Here is a 27166-nt window from a genome sequence, read left to right on the forward strand (position 1 = left end):
AGCCAGAGTTGCTTGTCTTGCTTGGAATGACTGTTATATCTGAGATTCCCGCGGGCGCGTCGCCTATGTGTGCTGGCTGTGTGGAGATTGCCCCCAGGGGGTCTGGCCCGCTGGAGTCACGGTCAGATCCTCCGCTTCCAGCCCCACGCCCAGCGTCAAGGCTCCCCTACTGGGACGGTGCACTCTCAACTCCAAAATCAGTCGCTGCCTCCCGGGGACTTCTTGTCTCTCCAGCCGCGTGGCCGTGCCGCCCCCGTGAACTAGGTGGGCCCCCTCCCGGGGTTAGTTCAGATGGGTGGAGTAGCTCCCTGTGCTTGTGCCGCGACCGAGTGTCCTGGCTGGAACGCTGTTCTCCCCACTCCAATACCAGTCGCTGCCTCCCGGGGACTTCTCCTACCGGTTGCGTCCCACGCCGCCCGCGCGACCCGGCTGGTCCCCTTCCCGGGGTTAGTTCAGGGGGTGGAGCAACTCTCCGTGTTTATGGCGTACCTGCGTGCAGTCCAAATCCCTGCGGGACGGTTCCCCGGCTCGGATGCTGCTCTTTCTGCTCCAAGATCAGTCACTGCCTCCCGGGGACTTCTCCTACCGGCTGCGTCCCACGCCGCCCGTGGAACCGGCTGGTCCCCCTCCCGGGGTTAGTTCAGGGGGGTGGAGCAGGTCTCTGTGCTTGTGCCGTACCTGACTGGTACGCTGGCTCCAGGCTCTGGAAACAATCGCTGCTTCCCCGTATTAGTTCGTTCTCCGTCTCTAAATCTGTGTTTGTTGTTCAGGGTTCGTAGATTGTTATGTATGTGATCGATTCACTTGTTTTTCCGTGTCTTTGTTGTAAGAGGGATCCGAGGTAACGTCTGCCTAGTCCGCCATCTTGGCTCCGCCCTCCGAGAATTTTTTGACACAGGAAAATACAAGGCAAATGTGACTCCACACTCCTAGCCAAGAGATGAGCCAGATGTACATGCAAGGTTCTAAGCAAAGGCAAGATTTTTCACCTTGCTGACATATCTCTTACTGAAAATGTCTGAACATTTCATTAAAAGATACATCGAGTGAAGACAGTGGATGGCCCAGGTCCAATTCATCGGTATAGAAGCGATTATAGATAATATAAAACACCCCCATCAGAATCATTTCTATCTCACATATGTTTATTTTCACTTTTATGCCGACTTAAAAGACATTGTTAGTGAATGGTGTTATTGTAATTGGCTATTAGAAGTGCTGGCTAATTCAAAGAATAATTGTTATGTTATAATATTCAGATTCATTGAGTTTCTAATCATCTCCTATCTAGGAGCTATTCAAGGCTTTCTAATTGATTTTATGACCTTGTACTGAAATCACATCTCCACATTCTTTCTGTTTACTCATCTAAGCCTAGTTATTTTACCCTGATATTTATTTTTCCTTCATAGTCCTCCTTTGGTGCTTTAGAGAGAGATGACTTATTTAAGACATTAATTAACTAATGCAAAATTTACTTCTATTATCTTCATATTTAATTAAGCCTTTTTTATTTATGTCATCGCCTTAGCAAGGACTACAAGTATTCCTCAATGTCAGCCTCTTATCTATTTCCCTCAGCTTTTAAACATAATAAAGTGCCTGGATTCTTTATTCAGTATTTCAGATCTCCTTTCTTTCATGTCACAAAAGATAAATTCACATGGCTGTACTGACAACATTACAGCTTTGAAAATGCGTCCACCCGTTACCTTATAAATAGTTCAGTGACTTAGTTTAATCCATCTTCCTCTGCCCATCACTCTGATGTCAAACTTACAAGTTTGAGAATGCACTTTTCTCAACTTCTAGTTTTAAAGCAAAAGTCCAAAAGTCTGTTCACTTAACTAACACTTACTGACAGAGATATCATTTTGACTGACAAGATGTCAGTCATCAAGCACTCCCATTTAGGAATAGTGGTTAGTGGTGCCCTGGTATTTTTGTTTTGGTGAACATTCAGTGCTAACAATGATAAGAGATCATCCCTCCTGAAATCAGTGTAGGTGAAAAGGACTGAGTGGTGAAGTGACCCTCTTTAAGTTTCTGTGTGTTTGTAGTATTTCAGAATAATCTTTCATGTTTTGTACCTTTTACATAGTTCAGGTGGTTCAAATTTAGAAAAAAAAATTTTTTTTTTTTTTGCTTAGTCGTTCCATTTGACCTAAACAAGTTTTTCATTCTTTAATATCAATTTTCCAGAGTACATAGCTTTGAGTTTATTAAAGTTTAGAGCAAAAACAAATTGAGCACACACAACACCCAAGACCAGAGAATGGAGAGTATCTCTGGAGTTCATGGACTCTACCTGGAAAATAACAGATTTTGATACCCATGTAAGACCTAGGACCTGGGTTGAAAAGTCCTTGATTTGTCCTAAAGGTAACAGAGGAGAATTTTCCAATAAGCTGGGACAAGGCTGAGAGTTTGGCTTGTGAATTTTATCATTTTACAAATTTCTTTTGAAGGAGCACCTGCTCATAGTCAGTGACTGTGCAGAGATTTACCTATGGCGTATTAGGAAATTTGCCCCAACACTCAGTCAACATTACCATTTCCTAAGAATTACAGAACAACTTCACTTTACTTTTCAATGCAAAATTTTCTTCTCACTTGAGCACACTGCTGCAAACTACAGATGAGTTCAGAGATAACTGTATAGCTTCTATTTACAAACTAGTTGTTCCATCTAATACATTGAATTTACATTCTCCTGAATCCTGATGTGGAATTCTACCCTCATTGTGATTCATTCTGAATCACAACCAGACTGGACTAGAATTCATATTTCTCAATACCAGTTGGAGAAACAAATTAGGTTTTACATCTGGAAAATTGCAAGTCTTCTGACTATGACTTCACCATAAACCACCCAACCGCAGTTTTAAGTGCTTACATGTAAAACTTCCATATTTCAAATCAATTATCTCTCCCAAAGGTCCACCATAAAAATCAATGCCATTTAACTTTTAAATCATGGATATACAGCTGAATATTATCTATTAGCTTACAAAGAAAATAGTACCACCATTGTACTCACATGGCACCGTGCGGAGGTAGAGGTTATCACGGATGATTTGCTGAAGTTCGTGGTCCACAGAACCCTTCTGAAACCGTAAGTTGAGGTAGTGACGAAGATCCTTATCAACAATGCCTCCTAAAATAATAAAGTTTTTTAATAAAGAACATTGAAAAATATTTTAAGTATGTAATTTGACTCTGTCCTGAAGATACTTATGTACCCATTTAAAAGGTATATTATTTGAAGTTGCTCTTACGAGTCTCTAAAATATCTACTGACATAATAATAAAACAGATAACATTCACTGAGATAAAAACTATTGGCCAGTTCTGTGTTCACTGCTTTGCATGCATTCTTAAATTTATTCTTCATTTAGCATGAAGTGTGTATTATGGCAAAAGATGCATGTTACACCTGAACGAATATTGAAGCATCATAGTCTGTCACTGCATGGCTAACATACTTTTCAATTGTTCAAAGTTACTATAGACTTACATAGGTAGGGTGATATAAAAAGTTAAAAGAAAAATTACAGAAATGTTAGTGCTTTTACTCTTTATAAATCACTGCAAAGAGATTTCTCTGTCCTGTAAAATATGTGCAGATATTTTTAACTAGAGACAAGTGAATACGATTTTCTGTTCCCCTTCTTAAAGAGCTAAATTCACTCTCTGACCACTCCCCTTGTCAGGTTCTCGCACTCATGGACCATTATGTACCTATCGTAATTGACCCAGGGCCAGGTACACAATAACTAGGAACAGCTCCTATCCCCACTTAGCCTGCAGAATTATTCAAAATGCCCAATTTTCAGGAAGCCCACTCAACCTAGCTATGCCCACCCTACTTGCCATAGATAAACCCTCTCCTGCAACTCTAGCTTGTTATTTTGTCCCCAGGTAAACCCCCTATGTGGCCTTGTGTCATGGTGTGCTGTGTCTCCCTGTCTCTAGAAACTGTGAGTTTAAAAAACCTGTTACTTTTCCTGACTTCCTTGACTCCTCTTTCTCATGTTGCATCTGACTAATCATCCCATGAATTTGTTAGAGCAACTAAGTTGAAAATAATTTAGGTTTTTTTTTTCCTTTCCCAACAGAAAAATTTTTACTCTATCATTATAATATACTGAAAAATAAACTGGGCTATAGTTAAGAAAATCAATACTTTAGATCTATCAAAGATTAATTTGATATTTAAAAATAATTATATTTAAGATTTATCGTGTGTGTGTGTTCTGTGCTGTTGAGTCAATTCCAGCTCACAGCAACCCTACAGCAAAACAAAAAACTGCCCAGTCCTGTGCCATCCTCACAATCATTACTATGTTTGGGCCCATCGTTGCATCCACTGTGTCAATCCATCTCATCAAGGGTTTTCCCCTTTTCCGATGACCCTCTACCTTAGGAAGCATGATGCCCTTCTCCAGGGACTGGTCCCTTCTAATAACATATCCAAAGTATGTGAGACAAAGTCTTGTCATTCTTGCTTCCAAGGGGCACTCTGGCTGTACCTCTTCCAAGACAGACTTGTTCTTTATGATCCACACAGTTGGATGCCTTTGCATATTCAATAACACACAGGTAAATATCCTTCTGGTATTCTCTGCTTTTAGCTAAGATTCTTGGGACACCAGCAATGCTATCCCTTGTTATACATTCTCTTCTGAATCCAGCTTGAATTTCTGGCAATTCCCTGTCAATGTAGGGCTACAACCATTTCTGAATTATTTTTAGCAAAATTTTACTTGAGTGTGCTATTAATGATGCTGCTCAATAGCTTCTGTATTCTGTTTGATCAACTTTCTTTGGAATGGACACAAACATTGATGTCTTCCAGTTGAACTGCAAAGACATTCAACTGTGTGGATTATAACAGTTATGGATAACACTTCAAAGAAGGGGAATTTCAGAACACTGAATTATTCTCATGTGGAACCTGCACATAGACCAAGAGGCAGCCATTCAAACAGAACAACTTGAAACTATGTGGTTTAAAATTAGGAAAGGTATGAGTCAGGGTTGTATCCTTTCACCAAACTTACTTGATCTGTATGCTGAGCAAATAATCCTAGAAGGTGGACTATATGAACAAGGATGCACTATCAGGATTGGAGGAATAATCTTTAAAATCTGCCATATGTGGGTGGATGATGCAACTTTCCTTGTTGAAAGTGAAGAGGAGTTGAAGCACTTACTGATGAAGATCAATGATTACAGACTTCAGTATGGATTGCACCTCAACTTATAGAAAACAAAAACCCTCACAACTAGACCTATAAACATCATGATAAATGGAAAAAAGATTGACATCATCAAGGATTTCACTTTTGTTGGATACACAATCAACGCCCATGGAAGCAGCAATAAGAAATCAACGATGTATTGCATTGGGTAAATCTGCTGTAAGAGACTTCTTTAAAGTGTTGAAAACCAAAGATATCACTTTAAAGACTGCCTCAGCCCATGGTATTTTCAATCGCCTCTTATGGACATGAAAGCTGGATAATGAATAAAGAAGACTGAAGAATAATTGATGCCTTTGAATTATGGTGTTGGAGAAGAATATCTGCCAGAAGAATGAACAAATCTGTCTTGGAAAAGTATAACAGGAGGCTCCTTAGAAGCAAGGATGGCGAGACTTCGTCTCATGCACTTCGGACATGTTATCAGAAGGGACCAGTCCCTGGAGAAAGACATCATGCTTAGTGAAGGAGCAGGCCAGTACAAAAGAGGAAGACCCTTGATGAGATGCACTGGCACTGGCTGCAACAATGGACACAAGCATAACAATGATTATGAGAATGGCACAGGACTGACCAGTGTTTATTTTTTTTTTCCTGTTGTACATAGGATCGCTATGAGTCAGAACTGAATAGAAGGCACCTAACAACAACAACCAGTTGGATGGCCAGGTAGCTATTTTCCAAATTTCTTGGCATAGATAAGTGAGCACCTCCAGTGCTCCATCTGTTTATTGAAACATCCCAGTTGGTATTCCGTCAATTCCTGGAGTCCTGTTTTTCGTCAGTGCCTTCAGTGCAGCTTGGACTTCTTCCTTCGGTACCATTGGTTTTGGGTTATATACTGCCTCCTGAAATACTGTACGTCAACCAATTCATTTTGGTACAGTGACTCTGTGTATTCCTTCCATCTTCTTTTAAGGCTTCCTGCATTGCTCTATATTTAGCCCATAGAATCCTTCAAAATTGTAACTCGAGGCTTGAGTTTTTTCTTCAGTTCTTTCAGATTGAGAAGTGCTGAGCATTCCCTTCCTATTCGGTTTTCTAACTCCAGATCTTTACACATTTTATTTTAATATTTTAACTTTGTCTTCTTGAGCCTGCCTTTGAAATCTTCTGTTCAGCTCTTTTACTTCATCATTTCTTCCATTTGCTTTAGTGCCAGCTTCAAAAGGAAGTTTCACAGTCTCTTCTGACATCCATTTTGGTCTATTCTTTCTTTACTGTCTCTTTAATGACCTTTTATTTTCTTCATGTATGATGTCCTTGATGTCATTTCACAACTCATTTGGTTTTTGGTCATTAGTGCTCAATGAATAAAATCTGTTCTTGAAATGGCATCCAGATTCAGGTGGGATATACTCATAGTTGTATTTTGGCCCACGCAGACTTGTTTTAATTTTCTTCGGCTTCAGCTTGAACTTGCATATGAGCAGTTGATGGTCTGTTCCATACTAGGCCCCTCGTCTTGTTCTGACTGATGACATTAAGCTTTTCTATAGCCTCTTGCCACAGACTTAGTCAATTTGATTCCTATGTTGTTCATTTGGTTAGGTCCATGTGTATAGTCACCATTTTTGTTGTTGAAAAAAGGTATTTGCAATGAATAGATCGTTGGTCTTTCAAAATTCTATCCTGCAATCTCCGGCGTCATTTCTAACACCAAGGCCATATTTTCCAACTACCAATCCTTCTTCTTTGTTTCCAGTTTTTCATTTCAATCACCAGTAATTATCAATGCATCTTGATTGCATGTTTGATGAATTTCAGACTGCAAAAGTTAGTAAAATCTTCAATTTCTTCATCTTTGGCATCACATTGGTATGTGAATTTGAATAATAGTTGTATTAACTGGTCTTCCTTGTAGGCATATGGATATTATACTGTCACTGACAGCACTGTACTTCAGGATAAATCTTCAAATGCTCTCTGACGATGAATGGACACCATTCCTCTTCAATTTGTCATTCCCAGCAGAGTAGATAGACCACATGATTTTCTGATTCAAAATGGCCAATACCAGTCCATTTCAGCTCATTAATGCTTAGGACATTGATCTTGAAGTGTTCCATTTCATTTTTGACAACTTTCAATATTCCAAGATTTATACTTCATACATTCCAATTATTAATGGATGTTTGCAGCTATTTCTTCTCATTTCGAGTTGTGCCACATCAGCAAGTGAAGGTCCCGAAAGTTTTACTCCATCCACATTATTAAGATCAACTCTGCTTTGAAAAGGCAGCTCTTCCCCAGTCGTATTGTAAGGGGGAGCGGGAGAGCTTGCACTCAGGAAGAGGAAGAGGTGGGGGGGTGGTGACATTCCTCAATAAGACAATCCCAACAAAGGAAGAGACAGGGGATGGTGACATTCCTCAATAAAATGGTCCCTACACAGTTAAACTTTAAGCCAAGGAAATGATCTTTACAGGGGTCTTTGATTTGATAAAGCCCTTAACTTGATAAAGTCCCTAACTTGATAAGATCTCTAACTTGGTAATTAAACCTTAAAAAAAAAATAGTCTTCTTAGGTGGATCTTGTCCTGGCTTTTAAATGTTAATAGAGACAGATCAAGAGAAAAAAGGAGTATAAAACCCTAAGAAAACAACTATTGTGGCACTCAGATTCTTTCTCTACCTGAGTAGCCTGCTTGAGGCTTCCTAGTCAAGTGTACCTTTACTACTAACCCTCTGCTTGCTAATAAACCTCTGCTCTATTTGTCTCAGTGTTTGAATTCTTTCCTACACTGAAGACAAGGAAACCCTGGTGGCATAGTGATTAAGTGCTACAGCTGCTAACCAAAGGGTCGGCAGTTGGAATCCACCAGGTGCTCCTTGGAAACTCTGTGGGGCAGTTCTACTCTGGCCTATAGGGTTGCTATGAGTCAGAATCGACTCGACGGCACTGGGTTTGGTTTTGGTTTTGATGCTGAAGACACGAACCGAGGCCATTCTCTGGTAACAGTATTTTGAATGTCTTTCAACCTGAGGGGCTCATCTTCTGGCACTGTATCAGACAATGTTATAGGTAAGGCTTTCACGGGGTGATTTTTTCCAAAATGAAGCGCCTCATCCTTCTCCCTAGTCTGTCTTAGTCTGGAAGATCAGCTGAAACCTGTTCACCATGGTTGGCCCTGCTAGTATTTGAAATACCAATGGCGTAGCTTCTAGCATCACAGCAACACACAAGACACCACACTAAAACAAACTGACACACGCCTTGTGGAGATTTATCTTGGCTCTTTTTTTCCCTATACTTTAAAGACTGAACAAGTCGAAATGCCTATGTAAATATAAAAATAATTCCTGAAATTCTTATTTTTAAAAAATAAAAGAGTGCAATTCAGACAAAATAGGAATTAAAGACACGGGAAATATAAAATCCATAATAGTCACAAAAATCATATTCTCTTCAAATCTTTTTGAATCTCCAAATTAAAATTCATAAATGTACTTGTTATACCATGACTGCATAAATTGGCATTTTGTGGGTGCGTATATATATGCAACACAAATAGCTTTTATACATAGTTAATATATTTACATATTATATATTGTAACGTTTTTAAAGTTTTCAAAACCCATTATTTCAATTCCCACCTAATCTGATGGTACAGCTTCAGTAAGATGCTAAAAGAAATAGCATTTCTAATGAAATTGATTTTAACATTCTTATCCTTCAAAGAATGTTTCTTATATATTTGAGCAAATAGTCTCAATCTATTTTTTCTACCCAATATAATATGACAGTAGAAAATAAATGACACCAAAGGAAAACATACTGCTTGTTGGATTTCCCTAAATATTACATCCAGAATGCTTGCCCAGATAATTTTCCAACTTGAAAATCATTTCCTCAGCTAAAGAACCAGAGAAGTTAGAAATGAAAGTTGCTTCAAACTGCCATCACGGATACCATCAATTACCCATCATTCACATCAACTGCCTGTGTTTCCCCGAGTCTCGGATTTGCTGGCATCACACTGAAATAGTTAACAACTTAGAAATTCTGAAATTCAGTTTTCCTCCCTTGGTCTTACTGAGTGAGCAGAACATGTCTTCTGATGCATTACAACTGCGGAGCAGGCATCCCGCCTGTGATTGTTCTCAGCTGGATTCGAAGGCTACAGGTCCCTCAGCAATTGCAGCCCCTGGTGCTTCTCTTTTTCTTTCTGGCTAGTATTTGGGATATGCTGAGTGATGAGATGTTTTCTGGCAGCCTGAGAATAAGCCAGCTATAAAATAGCAGATGTAGTCTGTCCGTTAGTGTAAGTTAGAGTCACTCACCTAATGTAGATAACACGGATAAGCCCGCAGTTTGCAGTTTGTGAGGATACCTGTACCTGAAAACATATTACCGGTTTAAACCATGTCTTCTACTACACATAAACTCCCAATGAGTTCATCTACATATAAAAACAAAACAAAACAAATTCTATTAATTGCAATGACTGGCTGTATCTTTTTTCCCCTACTGAAGGAACAGCTGAAGCTTCTTATAATCAGTATAAAATTTCATTCACTAATTAAAATGAATTGTCACAAATTAGAATGTAATTCTGCAGATGATCCCACTTTGTTTTGGATCGACTTTCCTTGCCTCATATTATACAAATACTTTATCTTCCTTCACAATTTATCACAGCAATTTTATTTACCTAATATCCTTTTTTTTTTTTATATGATAAATTCTGTTAGCTGCCTAGTCAATATTCTTTCTCCAATTCTTTTTTATTAAAACAACTCAGGTTTAGTTTTGGGCCCAAACATGCTCACCCCAGAACACGGATCACGGTGTTCTCAGTTGCTGCTGTTGTTGGCTGCTGTTGAGTAGATTCCAACTCATGGACAGTCATACGATCCAGCTCCCTACTTTTCCAGCTGCCCTTTCAGCTTCCAGTGGTCATGTTCTGGCCATTGCAACCCAACACAAAAGTCTGTGGACAGGCTTTCTTTATTCCTTGAGTAGACGTGATATCAGAGATGTAGCAGCAATATTCTGACCATGAAGTGACAAGCATGAGGGAAAAAGCAAAATTGCTAAGGATACTGGAGCAGAAGTTAGAAACAGCCTTTGTCCCTGATGGTTTTACTGAGCAGCTAAAATAATACCAGCAAATACCTACTTCAAGGTTATAATATATATGTATATATAAATACACACATATTGAAAAAAATATATATATATGCATAGGAAACCCTGGTGGCATAGTGGTTAAGAGCCCTGTCTGCTAACCAAAAGGTCAGCAGTTCATGTCCACCAGGCACTCCTTGAAAACCCTATGGGGCAGTTCTACTCTGTCCTTTAGGGTCCCTACGAGTCAGAATCCACTCAACGGCAATGGTTATATGTATATGTATATATATATATGTGTGTGTGTGTGTGTGTTTAGCCCTGGTGGCACAATAAGGGGTCCCGGTGACTCAGTAGTTAAGCACTAAGCTGCTAACAGAAAGGTAGGCTGCTAGAACCCACCTGCCTCGTCACGAGAGAAAAAATCTGGCAATCTGCTCCTTCCTGTAAAGACTTCAGCCTAGGAAACCCTATGGAGGAGTTCTACTCTGTCCTGTAAAGTCACTATGAGTGGGAATCAACTTGATGGCACACAACGACAACAACACACACACACATATGCAATGAAGGCTTATTTATCCTTAATTAGAAATCTCAAAGAACAATTGAACAATGGACGGTGAGTAATAAATACAGCCTGAGTGTCATGATTACCTGATTTCAGGTTTATAAGTAAGCATTCTAAAGCAAGCTAAAAAATACAGAATTAGACATAGCAAGTGCTGCATAAATGTTATCAATTATTAAATAAATACTCTTCTATCTTATTTGTCATAGTTACACATTTTGGTTTTACTGTTACTGTTCATCTGCAAAGTTTCTGTTTGCTTCATTTGTCAGCGATTCCTAGATTTGGTAGTTTATAGGATATCTGTATCAGTTCTCACCTCATTCTTCAGTTTACCACCCCATTACATGCTTTAGCCATTTTACACCTCTCTTACAAAAAAAAAAAAAAAACTCACTTACTATAACATTTTGATAATTATTGAAGTATTTAATTAATCTTTCTAAAAAATCTTTCATTTTACAAAAGAAAAAGATTAGAATAACTTTTAAAATCACACGTTTAGTAAATGAGAGAGCTGGAAAAGATCTGAAGCCTGTATCTAACTTTCATGCTCCACAGTCAAAGACTAAATTTCTTGGTCCAAAGTGCAAGTCCTTTATTAAACAAGACTCTAATCAGATTTTTGAACCTGGCATCAAAATATAACGTAAGAAGAACCCTTAGGAGAGAACTTGGTTCAAACTCTTTATACTACAGATGAGAAAAATCGAAACTCACAGAAATTTTTTAGCAATGGGTTCATAGCAAGGATAGAGTTCAAGGAGGAGGTGTCAAGGAGCAACTCCCATAAAAAATAGACTAGGGGAAAAAACATTAAATGTTATCACTTGAAAACTGGTATGCATAGTCTAGCTTTTTTCAGTAATTTCCCCCTTAAAATTCCATAGCTTTATTCCTTTCACTGATTGAATACCCAGGTTCAGGAAGTAATGGACAAAGATGCTGCTTGGATTGGATGCACAGAATCTCCTTGACATACTCCTCAAGGTGGCTTGGCAGTCATTGACTTGGAGCTAAAGTCAGACACACCCTAAGGTTGAGGAAGAGACATTCCAGGGTCTGTAGTGTTTGTGTCAAGGGTTTGATTGTCTGGAACTCAGCAGAGGAATCCCACCCCTCACTCATGGGCATGATCATTTGTTCCAAACTTCTCTCTCCTTGAGTCAACTGCTTCTAGAATGGACATGGCCTTATTAACTTGCAACTGTAAATAGGAGGGGGCAGTTCACTGATTGTGCTGCTGGGGAGTGGGTAGGAATGGGAAGGTGAGCATGATCAGCATGTCAGAGTGTGGCCCACTCTGCAGGCATCTGTCTATCCCTTCTTCAGCTAAACCAAACTATTCTGATAATATAATCAAACTTGTTTAGTTTTTCCTTCTCTTTGCCTCAGTTCTTTTCATTCACACTCCAGAAGATGCTGAAGTGGGCTTTTGATTTTTGTTTTTTTGTATTTTATCTTTTGCACCCATTTTTGTGTTTTATTCTGTACTTTATCCTTTTAGGACGACAACAATAACAAATGCTTTGCCTTCTAGTCAATTCTAACTCATAGCGACCCTATAGGACAGAGTAGAGCTGCCCCATAGGGTTTCCAAGGAGCAAGTGGTGGATTCAAACTGCTGACTGGTTGGTAAACAGTCAAACTCTTAACCACTACGCCTCCAGGGTTTCGTTTTGGGTAACAGCACCCTGATTTTCCTTTTTGATTTGCTATCTCTCTCCCATTCTGTATAGATTTGGTAGAGCATTGAGTCAAGCTGCCCTACCATCTTCACTCAGTCAAGCTTTCTCTTCCAGGAATTGGCATTATAGCAGAGGACCCCAAAATGAATAAAAGTGCATTCATCCTGGCAATGCCACCCTGAAGACACCACCTATATTTCTGCTCCCTGGACACAGAACTGCTCTATTCTGTATTGCCTAGCCACCTTCTCCAAATTTCCTTCTGTTATCTACAACAAAAGAAACCTCATGTATAAAAATGCCTTCCCTTTATACTACCTATGGATTCCTACCCATACTTCTAAGTTCATCTCAAAAACCATCTCCTGTACTTGGCCTTCCTTCTGCTCTTTTGGCCAGGAGTCTCTTCCTCCTCTGAACTTCCACATACTGGTTACCTCTCTTAAGCACTCTGCACATTCTAAAAGGCAGTGCTGTGATTCCTGGGCCTACTTTATGTTTCCTATTAAATTGCAACCTCCCAAGAGCAAAGTATTTCCTATTCATTTTGTATCTTCCCCCCATTCCCCACATCAATGTCTAAAGCAGTGCCTTCTTGTACATTGGAGGCCCTCAAATATTTGCTAACTAAATAAATCATGAATGCTGTAGTAGAAAGATCACTGGTATGTGAATCAGGAAAACCGAGTTTTAGTTACTACTCCTATACTTTTTGTTCAGTGGTCTTTCATAAATTGATTAATCATTACCAGGTCTTATTCTTCTCATCTGTAAAAAATGGGTGTAAGATCAAATTAAGTCTTCTATAGACCTAAATTCTGTGCTTACACATAAAATATTTATTAAGTGCATCTTATAGTTTTGAGAAGCTATTTAGGTAACTTCATAACCATTGATTGTGTTAGTCAGTTATAGCTATCATCCATACGTATCTATAGTCCATAAGAAGGAAAACCATGGATAATCTCACTTTGCTATTGTTTTCTATTTTCTAAATTGTCCTGGAAGCTGAGATCATCAGCAGAAAATTGATTTTAGACATTGTCTTTGTCAAATGAGTAGTAAAACAACCAAGCAAAGCAGTCTGCAAGGAACTGCAAAAAGAGGAGTATGATGGCTATGAAAGATCTATTCATATGCCTTAAGTTTTGCCCAGGAATAATTGCAAATATATTTCATGTCAATTTATTGGAAGAAAGTCGAGGAGTAGATAGTAGGAAACCATTATGAGGCTATGTTGCTATGTTCCCTTTTCAAAAGTATTTTCTGCTTGGCTCACCTAAAAAATGGAGAAATAAATCACAGAAAAGTTGATTGATTCTGTTAAGAGCCACAGCCACAAAAGAGGTGACAGACATATCTAACCCAGTCTGCCAGAACAGGCTCCATCCCCCTTTTAAGCAGAAAATTGTATTTTTGGTTTCTGATGATCTAGAGGCCCATCTCATTTTCAGGTGGCTGGGGTATTACACCAAAGCACTGGACAAATTTGATCTACACTAGTCATTCTATAAATTATGAGCCAGTAAAATTCTTCTCCCCCCCAACATTTCCCATTTGCCTATTGTAAATATGGGCACACATATTATGTCAATGGTAACTCCTGAAGATGCCCTGGTTAATTGTTTTTCCATAGCTGAAAACATTTAGTTATACTAAAATTTGCATCCCTTCCATATTTTACTCATAATGTTAAAGAGTATATTCAATACTGTTCACCGTGTTTTAATATCTTGGTGTGTTGTTTTTTCTTTAAAATTTTAGTAGCACTACATATTTTGTAGAAGAAATGCAATAATAAAAAAAGACAACAAAATATATTAAACAGTTGCAGATCATTAGGACATTCAAACTGGGAAGGATAATTGCTATTTCAGAAAATGACAGAGATAAATGTAAGTGGTTTATAATAATCTCCAGTTCTATTGGAAACAGCTTTTTATCATTTCCTTGTCCCCACAATAGCACAGATGGGATATTATTATTGAATTTCATTTGTCATTGTTAGGCTGGGTCTCAAAGTAAATATTAAAGTTGTTCCTTTAGTTATTATTATAGGCCCCATGGAGAAGACAAAACGAGTGCTCAGTATATTTCCGGCAAATTGCCCCAAATTTTAAAATCAGGAAATGTGAAGGTTGAAAATATAGTTGACAACAAACTCATGTGTATCTAACTTTTTAATAATGTCTCAAGATGACTATTTCAGTCAAGGGGTAGAGAATTTCTTATTAATTTATTTGATTCACCTAACTCTTAAACATGAGATGTTCTTTATAGAAAGCAGGATGTCGCAAAAAATACAGTGCAATGAAAAGAAAATGATATGTGAACAAAAAGCGACATAATAACCTGATCCAAATTCAATCCATTTCTCTAAAATCAGAGATATACCACTCCTAGTTTAGGAAAGAAAAAAATAAAAAAAATTATATGATAGTTAAGGAGCCCTGGCGGCTCAGTGTTTAAGAGCTCAGCTGCTAACCAAAAGGTCAGCAGTTTGAATCCACCAGCTGCTCCTTGGAAACTCTATGGGGGCAGGCCTAAAGATGAAAAAGATAAAAGAAATACCACAGTCCCCAGAATATCCAGATAACTGAACAGACCATTTTTATTCTCTTTAGGGTAGTTTTGGTTTACTACCTCTTTAATTTTATTCCAAAGTTGTAGTGTAAATTTTTTAAAAAACAGTGATAAAATTATCACTTTTTTTTCCTGTAGAATCTAATTTAAGAATTCATTCACTTTTTTTTTTTTTTAAGGCATAAACTACTTCTACTTGGTATGCCTGAAACATCTTCATTCATAAAACCAAAAGTGAACATAAAACCTAGTACCTAGTGAACATATGAATGGGATTTAGACAATGAATATTTACACCTATTTTATTTTACATTAGCCAGTTATTATCCCCTTCTAACTACCACTTGTTTAACAGTTTGTAGTACTGTGGTGGCTTGCATGTTGCTGTGATGCTGGAAGCTATGCTACTGGTATTTCAAATACCAGCAGGGCCACCCATGGTGGACGGATTTTAGCGGATCTTCCAGACTAGGAGGAAGGACCTGGCAGTCTGCTTCTGAAAAAACTGGCCAGTGAAAACCTTATGAATAGCAGCGGAACATTGATACAGTGCTGGAAGATGAGGCCCGCAGGATGGAAGGCTCTCAAAATATGACTGGGGAAGAGCTGCCTCCTCAAAGTAGAGTCAACCTTAATGATGTGGATGGAGTAAAGCTTTTGGGACCTTCACTTACTGATATTGCATGACTCAAAATGGGAAGAAACAGATGCAAAAATCCATTAGTAATCAGAATGTGGAATGTAAGAAGCATGAATCTAGCAGATTTAGAAGTTGTCAAAAATGAAATGGGATGCTTGAAGGTCAATATCCTAGGCATTAATAAGCTGAAATGGACTAGTACTGGCCATTTTGAATCAGACGATTATATTTTCTACTGTGGTGGGAATGACAAATTGAAGAATGGTGTCACATTCATCATCAAAAAGAACGTTTCAAGATCTATCCTGAAGTATAACGCTTTCAGAGACAGGGTAATATCCATACGCCTACAAGAAAGATCAGTTAACACAACTATTGTTCAAATTTATTGACCAGCCACTAATGCCAAAGATTAATAAATCGAAGATTTTACCAGCTTCTGCAGTCTGAAATTTATCAATCAAAGTGCAGTGATAATTACTGTTGATTGGAATGCAAAAGTTGAAAATACAGAAGGATCAGTAGTTGGAAAATATTGCCTTGGTGATAGAAATGATGCCAGAGATCACATGATAGAATTTTTCAAGACCAACTACCTATTTATTGGAAATACCGTTTTACAACAACATAAATGGTTACTTTATAAGTGGGCCTCACCAGATGGAATACACGAGAATCAAATTGACTATTATCTGTGGAAAGAGATGATGAAGAAGCTTAGTCTCATCAATCAGAACAAGGCCAGGGACTAACTGCGGAACACATCATCAATTGCTCATATACAAGTTAAAGCAGTAAATTACGAAAATTAAAACAAGTCCATGAGAGCCAAAGTACAATCTTGAATATATCCCACCTGAATTTAGAGACCATCACAACAATAGCTTTAACACATTGAACACAAATGACCAAAGACCAGAGGAGTTATGGGATGACATCAAAGATATCATACATGCAGAAAGCAAAAGGTCATTAAGGAGGCAGGAGAGAAAAAAAAGACAAAAAGAGATGTCAGAACAGACTTTGAAAGTATCTCTGGAATGTAGCTAAAGAGAATGGAAGAAAGGAAGAAGTAAAAGAGCTGATCAGAAGGTTTCAAAGGGCTGCTAAAGGTGACAAAGTAAAGCATTATGATGTAATGTGCAAAGACCTGGAGTTAAAAAACCAAAAAGGAAGAACGTGCTCAGCATTTCTCAAGCTGAAAGAACTGAAGAGAAAATTCAGCCTCAAGTTGCAATATTGAAGAATCCTATGGGCAAAATATTGAATGATGCAGGAAACATCAAAAGAAAATGGAAGGAATACACAGAGTCATTGTTCCAAAAAGAACTGGTTGATGGTCAACCATTTCAGGAAGCAGCATATGACCAAGAACCGATGGTATCGAAGGAAGAAGTCCAAGCTGCACTGAAAGCATTAGCTAAAAACAAGGCTACAGTAATTGACAGAACACCACTTAAGATATTTCAGCAAATGGATGCAACACTGAAAGTGCTTCCTGGTCTATGCCAAGAAATTTGGAAGACATCTACCTGGCAACTGACTGGAAGAGATCCATATACATGCCCATTCCAAAGAAAGGTGATCCAACTGAATGGGGCAATTATTGAAAAATAACATTAATACCACACTCAAGTAAAATTTTGCTGAAGATCATTCAAAAGCAGTTACAGCAGCACATCAACAGGGAACGGCCAGTAAGTCAAGCTGGATTCAGAAGAGGCTATGGAATGAGGGATATCATTGCTGATGTCAGGTGGATCTTGGCTGAAAGCAGAGAATACAAGAAAGATGTTTGCCTGTGTGCTATGACTGTGCAAAGGCATTCGGCTGCATGGTTCATAACAAACTGTGGATAACAATGCAAAGAATGGGAATTCTAGAATGCTTCATTATGCTTATGTGGAATTTGTACATAGACCAAAACGCAGTCATTCGAACAGAACAAGGCGATGCTGCATGGTTTAAAATCAGGAAAGTTGTGCATCAGGGTTGTCTCTTTTCACCATATTTATTCAATCTGTGTTTGGAACAAATAATCTGAGAGGAAAAACATGGCATCGGGATTGAAGGACGACTCATTAACAATCTGCAATATGCAGATGACACAATCTTGCTTGCTGAAAGTGAAGAGGGCTTGAAGTACTTACTGATGAAGATCAAAGACTACAGCCTTCAGTTTGGATTACACCTCAACACGAAGAAAACAAAAATCCTCACAACTGAACCAATAAGGAACATCATGATCAACAAAGAAAGTACTGAAGTTGTCAAGGATTTTATTTTACTTGGATCCATGATCAACACCCATGAAAGCTGCAGTCAAGAAATCAAATGATGGATTGCACTGGGCCCTCAAGGAGGTGGATTGACACAATGGCTGCAAAGATGGGCTCAAACATAACAACCATTGTGAAGATGGCTCCGGATGGGGCAGTGTTTAGTTCTGTTGCACATAGGGTTGCTACGAGTCAGAGCCAACTTGACAGCCCCCAAAAAGAACAACATGGCATTGGGCAAATCTGCTGCAAAGGAACTGTTTTATGTCTTAACAAGCAAAGATGTCATTTTGAGGACTAAGGCGTCCTTGAACCAAGCCATGGTATTTTTCCATCGCCTCATGTGCATGTGAAAGCTGGGCAATGAATAAGGAAGACTGAAGAAGAACTGATGCCTTTGAATTATGGTGTTGAAAAAGAATACTGAACATACCATGGATTGCCAAAGGAACGAACAAATCTGTTTTGGAAGAAGTAAGCCGGAATGCTCCTTAGAAGGGAAGATGGGGAGACTCCATCTTATGTGTTTTGGACATGTTATTAGGAGGGACCAGTCCTTGGATAAGAATATTATGCTTGGTAATAGAGGGTCAGCAAAAAAGAGGAAGACCTTCAATGTGATCATTCACACAGCGGCTACAACAATGGGCTCAAACATAGCAACACTCGTGTGGACCACGCAGGATCAGGCAGCGTTTTCTTCTGTTGTATATGGGGTTGCTATGAGTGAAAGCCGGCTCAATGGCACTAACGACAACAACATCCCCTCCTGAAAAATTATATTTTGAAACAGGTCATTCTTTCGAGTAAAATTGGTAGAGCTTAGTACAATTAGATTTGTAAACATTTGACAATATTTCTTGTGTTGAGAACCAGAAAGTGAGGTTAATCTTCTCACTTTATTTTTTCTGTGCCGCTACAACTTAAAAACTCTCAGATGATTTGGTAGAGTAGATTGCCCACTACAAATGACTGTATGAGGAAAAGAATCACAACACAACCCATGTTGCCCACACCAACTAAAAAGAAACGAAGGGTTTATTTGTGAGCTAATTGTACAATCATAGCACAAAGAAATTCCCTTACAAAAGTTGTTCCAAAGAGTAGACTAGTGTTTGATCTATGGGTTGTTTCATGATGGGTCAGTACTAATGAAGTTTTAACAATTCTAGGCACATGATTTGAACTGCTATAAGGGTGACCTCAAATAACAAGGAATGTGTTCCAAAAATTTATTTTGGAATGTAGAATGGATTTTCCCACAGAAATAATGCTGCGTATTATAACTATTTCCTTGGCCTGCCTCTGAATCTTTAAGTAAATTAGGTACATGAAATACACTATTCATGGTATCTTTGAAACACACTGTTGTTATACATTGCCATATTTAATAGTGCATCATGGGAGGTGAGTTGGGACTGGGAGGGGTGAGGAAGTGGGTGAGGCTTTGGGGTGTGTGGCTAAAGTTCAAAGTAGGCTGACAGGTTCCAGAAACTCAAATGAAGATCACCCTGTTATGAGAGTAGAGAAAACTGAATACTCCTAGCTCAAAGTCTTTATGGGAAATCTTGTTGCTATTGTCAAAGATTCCTTAGGGATGGGGTTAGGAGTGGGTAGAGGAGGGAAGCATATTGGGAGAACAGATTCTATGTGCTCTTGGATAAAGAGGTATGGAACAATGAACATTCTGCTAAGGTACTTTCTACAGCCTTGCTCAGATCAAACTCTCTTTTTCGTTTTGGGTCCTCAGCTTTACTCTGCCACCTCAGCTTATACTGCAGCCACTTCTTTGGTCTGACTTCACTGTAAAATGGCCTGTGATCTGTCTCTGTATTTGTTATCTTAGAAGCAAACACACGATCATGTTTTGTTTGGGTTCCTTAGCATTTTTAAAACTACTTTTACTACTCACAATATTATTTAAAAAATCCAGAATGTCTTTCCCCACAAAAATTTGTAGGCCTCCAAATTTTTATCTATCCTCCACTCCACACATGCATATATACAAACATACATATACACCCTACAGGAAGGACAGAAGGAGGGCTGTGTTTAGGAGATAATAGTGAAAAGCCAGGAGTTGCAAAAGCCAGAAGGTAGAGTTATCTTCAGATTTCAGAAGAAATCTAGGCTAATTTAAGTCACTTGGAAATGCCATTCAAGGAATAAACCAAACCAAAACCACTGCATCGAGTCAGTTCTGACTCACAGCGACCCTAGAGGACAGAGTAGTACTGCCCCATAGGGTTACCAAGGAGTGGCTGGTGGATTCAAATTGCTAAAATTTTGGTTAGCAGCTGAGCTCGTAAGCCACTATGCTGCCAAGGTGTAATAAAATGAAAAAAATTGCACATGTGTATGCACGGGTGCATATGTGTTAGGGAAGCAGTCAGTGGGCAATAAAGAGTAAGAAAATAGCCACTGGGGTGCTGTCTATAAGAAAATTAGAATGGTGGAAGAGGAAGGGCACAGGAAGACTTCATCATTCCTGTTCTCCTGGGTTAACTCTCACCACTGGACAAGCCTCTGATAGAACACGGGGTAGAAACGAGAAGCTGAAACTGGGTGTTATGGATTGAATTGTGCTCCCCCCAAAAGAAATGTTGAAGGCCTAACCCTTGCACCAGTGAATGTGACCTTGTTTGGGGAAATAGGATTTTTCTTTACAGATGTTATCAGTTAACGAGGTCATAACAGAGTCAGCCTGCTGAGTCTTAATCCTTTCTGAGTGGTGTTTTATAAAGGGAGAAAAGACACAGAGACTAAGTCAAATGGGGGCCGGGGAACAGAGATGGTATGTGAAGATACTTTTTCAAACTAAGGAACATCAAGAGACACCTGAGGCTAACAGAAGGTGGAAGGGATAGACAAAGCAGACAGAGAGAGAGAGAGAGCATGACAGCATAGTCCTAATGATGCCCTGATTTGGACTTCTAGCCTCCAGAACTGTGAGAATAAATTCCTGTTTTTTAAAGCCACTTTGTGGTAATTTGTTATTGCAGCCCTAGAAAACAAAGAATGAATCCATATCAAGTCAGAATCTGCAATGAAAGGTAAAAAAAGACGGGGAGAAAAAAATCTTCAAATGTTGGAAGCTGTCAAAGAAAGATATGCCTGTTGCCAAGTGCCTGAGTCCACTGTGCCCCCAAGTGACTGTAAGGAAAGACGGTGAAAATGTGTTGTATCATAATGGACTTTTACTGAATTATAGAATTGTTTCTTCTGACCAGTGTTTTATACGATATTTATATACTGGCCAAGAATAGTGCTATAAATTAGTGCATTCAATTGTCCATACTTGAAGGCCAATCAATTAAAATTTCCTAAAAATTCACTTTTAGACATCTGGGTCTGTGTTGCCTCTGGAATATAGGAAAGACTGAGCCAGGGATGGAAAAAAAGAAAGAATATATAATCAAAGACAGTCTCGTTTGCCTTCTGTCACCTGATTGCATGCCAAATTGTACATGATTTTTGAACAAATCAAAGGATGTGTGTGGGATGTTACCTTAAACAACCCCAGTTTATCACTTCAATTTCTTGTAATGCAAGCCTACTGAAATATATCTCTTTGAAGTAAAGTAGAATTCCATTTTCACTGAACTATTGCTATTTCCTCTTAACAACATATTTTTATAAAAATAGTATGTGATTATATACTCGAGAAAATATTTTGAAATTAAGAAAAAAATTAGCAGCTACAAACTTCATTGGGAACAAATTTTTACTGCTTTGGATGGAAAGTGATGGCAGAGAGGAGAATAAGACTGTCATCGGCCTCTTCCTTTGGAAGGATGAAGCTAGGGAAAACAAAAATAAACTTGACAGGAAACACACACACGTAGACACTCAGGGTCCATGATTTTACATTTCGGAATGGTGTTAGAGGGGTTGCTGTTGTGTGCTGCTGAGCTGATTTTCAACTAATAAGGATTCCATGCGACAGAGTAGAACTGCCTCATAGGGTTTTCTAGGCTATAATATTTACAGGAGAAGGTCGACAGATCTTTCTCCCACAGAGCTGCTGGATGGATTTGGTTAGCAGTCAAGTGCTTAACCATTGCACCACCAGGGCTCCTTGTTAGACTGGTAGCTGTGGGGCAGATGTGTTTATAGTGAAGCGGGGTGAAGGCAGCTGAAGGTTAACTACCTCCATTGGCTAGGCCCAAAAAACAGAAAATATTTTTTTGCTACCCACTGACTCATCTTTATCACAAAGCATTACTATTGTATTATGAGAATCAGGGGCTGTAGACAGGCACAGACAAAAGTTGCTTTTCTTCATTTGTGACAAAATTAATTTTCCTGCCTAATACAAGTTTTATTCTTTAAAGCCCAGCATGGTACCTTATAATTGATTGGGACTCAATAAATATTGGAGCCCTGGTGGCGCAACAGTTAAGAGCTGGGCTGCAAACCAAAAGGTCAGCAGTTGGAACCCACTAGCTGCTCCTTGGAAACTCTATGGGAAAGTTCTACTCTGTCCTATAGGGTTGCTATGAGTCGGAGCTGACTTGATGGCACATAATAACAACAACAAATATTAGTTGAATTTCATTGGGACTCAACTGATTACTTGCATGATTCTCCCAACAATGACAAAATATTTTAAATACATGAATACACATGCAACAACACATATTCAGTATTATTTAAAAAAGTTAAGAAATACTTAATGTCATAAAAGAGCAGACTGCAGTAACTAATTTTTTTTTTTCCTCATACTATGGGCTATTTGCTAGGTCATAACTGTGGCTTTGAAGCACGGCCATGGGTGTGAAAATCTTATTTGAATGGAGTTTTATTTTCTCTTGTTAAATAATAACCTCTAAACTCTAACAGAAATGTTTATTATTTAAAAAAAAAAAATTTATTCTTAAAAAAAAAAATTTTTTTTTTTTCAAAGGAAGTATAAAAAGGAAAAATGTTATATTTTTGAATAGTCTGGTCATTTTATGTTTTTGGAAATATACAACCAAGAATCCATAACATTTTCTGGGGCAAAATTAACATAGATTGTCCCAACCATTTTCTTATAAGTACTTAAAACCATTCCATAGCAAAGAAAAACAATGACTTTTAAGTCTCACTTCTGAATAATCTCATTTTACAAAACGGTGTAATGATATCTGACTTTTGTTGAGTAATATTTCTAAGGATAATATCTAATTGCTGACTGTCCAAAAATCTAGAGAAATGCTTGGCGTTTTCATTACTTTAAAAATAAACTACATGTTGTATTGATGATAATCTTGCATCAATGAAATTTTGTAAGGTAGTTACTAATTTACTGAGTAAATATTTTAAATAATTCATTACAAGCAAAGCTTGATTTTAGGTATGTGATATACTAAAGATGTGGCTTACATTTGATACCCCACCCCCATTGCCGTCTAGTCCATTCTGACTCATAGTAACCCTCCCTATAGGACAGAGTAGAACTGTCCCCACTGGGTTTCCGAGGAGCGGCAGGTGGGTTCATACTGCCGACCTTTTGTTTAGCAGCTGTAGCACTTAACCGCTAAGGCACGAGGGTTTCCACCTTTGATAGAGAAAACGCAGTTTAAATAAAAATCCCCAAAGTGAAATATTTATTGATTTTGTAGCTATCTTACTTATTGTTGTTGTTAGTTGCTGTTGAGTCAATTCTGACTCATGTTGACTACAGTGTGCAGAGTAGGACTGCTCCGTGGGGTTTTCAAGGCTGTGATCTTTCAGAAGTTGAACACCAAGCCCGTGTTCTGAGGCACCACTTAGTGTGTTCAAGCCATCAACCTTTCAGCCAGTTGTCAAGTGCTTAGCCATTTGTGCTGCCCAGGGACTCCAGGTATCATACTAGAAGACCTGAAATATTCATATTTTGGTGATTCTAGCTTCAAGCCGGTAGGATAGAATATCATTTTAGAACCGATAATTAGTTCAAATTTGTTAGTGTAAAATATAGAATGTGAGGCCTGGAGTAGTAAAATTAGATTACTTAATATTTCATACACTTATGTTGATTACAGTAACACTGTTAACATTTGTATGTGTAAAATATTGTCTATTTCAGATTTTTAGCATTTATTACTACATTTATTCAACATGAGAACTGTAAACGGTAAATAGGGTGGTGTTTTGATTTACAAATAATTAAACCAGTACAGAGATTAATTGACTTGCCTAAACTCACACAACACAGCTGCAATGTTTACTCAGGTCTCTTGATTCTGTGCCCAAGTATTTCTCTATCAGATTCCCGCAACTAGAATAGGAAAGAAGGGTATACATAGAAGAGGGTATGTCCCCAAAGGAGATTGATCAGAATTTCCTGGTTATTTTACACACGGCACATGAAACTACCCATCAAACTCCTCTGGGGATGAGCCATGCTGAGAGGAATAATTCACATCCTCCATGGGTACTGGGTCCAAATAAAGCCTTGATCCCCTGATTCATGTGCAGACTCTAGGCTTTCAAGCAAAGTGCTGAGTAAAATTTTGAGATAAAAATAGTTAGTGGATAGGAGCTAGTGCCTGAAATGGGAAGAATCAGAGAGTTCTGTAAGATTTTCAGCTGAGCAACTGAGAAAATGATGGTATCGCTGATACAGATTGGCTTATTGAAAGAAGGAAGTATTTTGTTTCCTTTTATTGGTAAGGGTGTGGCAACATGATAGATCACCTGGACATAGTTCTTCGGCTTTTTTAAATGCAATTTTTTATTTGGGGACAGAAATAGAAAAGCAGATGCAAATATGTTGGCTAGATGAACTAAAAAGGTGACAGGAAAAACAATCTAGTGTACTGATAGGAGCGGTGTTATTATGGTATATCCCTCTAAATTGACCTTATGTTCCAATTAAAATCATGCCATAGTGAGTAAATTGGAACAGATATCTCAGAATTCTCCCTGGGAACAGAGTTCCTAAACACCAGTTATAGGATGATGCTTTCCAATTCATTTGACTTAGATTATTTATATATAACACTGAAAGACAATTTGTATGCAAATAATGTTGGCACAAGTCCATGATAAAATTGCAAAAGCCAGGAATACAGATATGGAACTTATCACTGATTACCTTTACATGTAGCTCTCAGAAACAGAATCTCAATAAATCACTAACATTCCTTTATTTTTTATTCATTTAAACAACCATCAGCTTATCAGCATGCCAAACGTCGGAGATAGCAATCCTGTTCTCCATGAGCATGATACAAATCACCAAGGAGCTGCAGCAAATCTCTCCCTCCCACTTAAATAACAGGTTCAGAATTACCTTCTCTCTGCCTGGTTTACTTGGCTCCTATCACTGCTTCAATATTACTCCTGCCCTATCTAAACTTGCTCATAGCCCACAACCCCACCCATACCATTCACTATGCTCCTGTTCTACTTGTCTGCATTGCACCTACCACTACCTGAAATTATATTACATATTTACCTGTTTACTTTTATTGTTTGAGTCATCTCCTAAAATCTAAGTTTCATGAGGGAGTAGAACCTGGCACATAGTAGGTAGTCAATAGACATTTTTTCAATGATAAAAAAATCAATGTAAATAAAAGGCATTTTTTGAGAGACTATAAATCAGCCCAACACAATAATAAGATCACATTCCACCTCGATACCTAATTTTTCTATAATAAATTTTCAATAGGCTCTGTAGTTTATTTATATTAAGAGTTAGATTAATACCCACAACCCTGAAGGGCAATTAGGAGATTTCATAAATTATATCAACTTTTTATATTCAGTCACAAAGGCTAAATGATGGTGTCTTGAAGTTAAGTTTTATGTCTTGATTAAAGGTGTACAAAGGAGCCCTGGTTGTGTAGTAGTTAAAAGCTATGGCTGCTTACCAAAAGGTTGGCCTTTCAGATCCACCAGAGGCTCCTTGGAAACCTATGGGGCAGTTCTACTCTGTCCTATAGGGTCGCTATTAGTCGTAATAGATTGGACAGGATTGGGTTTGGTTTTGGTTACAATTTAAAAATGTTCACTAAATTAGGCTTCCTGACGTGAGCTGCGTATATAGCTTCTTTTATCAATAATAAAAGCATATTTCTTTTTTAAGGAAAGTTAATTTGAAGTGAAAACATATAATGATTTATGAGTTTACTGAGTGTTATTTCCTGCTTTAAAATTATATAATAGTTGGTTTAGAACTGTCATTGAAAAATTTACCTATAACAATCACAAATAGAAAAAAAAAATCACCAAATAGAAAACAGAAATATTCTTTACTATCTTAAATATTTTCACACAAAGTATAAATTTTCAGAACATTAGCTATTATGCCAGCCTACATAGACATGTTACATGTTCCAAGAATGTACCCTGATTTCAAAAACAGGAAATGACGGCACTAACTTTAATATATCATTTTAGCCCTCAGCTGAAATATATTTGACTCTATTAAGTAAACATGAAAGCATTTGACCAAGTGAATCATCATGAGGAAAAGTGGACAACAAATGCAATGATTTTTAGTATATAAAGTTATTTTTTATTCTTCAAACTAATATTTGCCAGTCAAATAACCTGTCATTCTCTTGTTTTCAATCAGTGTAAGATTACAGGGTGCATTACCCATTCTGAAAGTGGAACATCATGTCTAGGCTTAAATGTATTTCTTAACTTTTGACTGAATTTCAAGTGTTAAATTTTTAAAATGTATAAAAATCTTGATGTACAAGCAATCCATCTGTAGTTTTTAGAGGATCTATTATTAAAATTAAGCCTGCAGCAAAGGACATTACTCAAAGAAAACAGTTTCTAAACAAAATGTTTAATGCTCAAAGTAGAAAGCATATGGGCAAAAATGTAGGAATTTCATTGGTTATTTTTTATTATAGCCAACGAAAGAGGTAATTTTATAACATTTTTAAAACCTAGAATCATTATAACATTTCCATTCTTCTAAAGATCTTTTGAGTAGAACAGGCTACAGATAGGTGGCGCTATTTTGTTTACTCTGATAAATTATTTTTCAGTGATAATTTAAAATGGCTATAGAAAAAAAAATTTTATTTATTTATTTATTTATTTTTTTTATGGTAGAAGGCAGAAACCCTGGTGGCTTAGTGGT

The 27166-nt window shown here is 37.9% G+C and overlaps 1 protein-coding gene across 2 annotated transcripts in view; it reads right to left on the bottom strand.

The window, feature by feature from the left end:
• Nucleotides 1-27166, bottom strand: part of MAGI2 (membrane associated guanylate kinase, WW and PDZ domain containing 2) — a 1497921-nt gene that overhangs the window by 1052559 nt on the left and 418196 nt on the right. For both annotated transcript variants that reach the window (XM_049894296.1, XM_049894295.1), the window contains exon 2: nt 3041-3157. In XM_049894296.1, the coding sequence (XP_049750253.1) occupies nt 3041-3157 (117 nt within the window). The remainder of the gene's footprint in view (nt 1-3040; nt 3158-27166) is intronic.

Source organism: Elephas maximus, chromosome 8 (assembly GCF_024166365.1).
Source record: "Elephas maximus indicus isolate mEleMax1 chromosome 8, mEleMax1 primary haplotype, whole genome shotgun sequence".
NCBI classification, from domain to species: Eukaryota; Metazoa; Chordata; class Mammalia; order Proboscidea; family Elephantidae; genus Elephas; species Elephas maximus.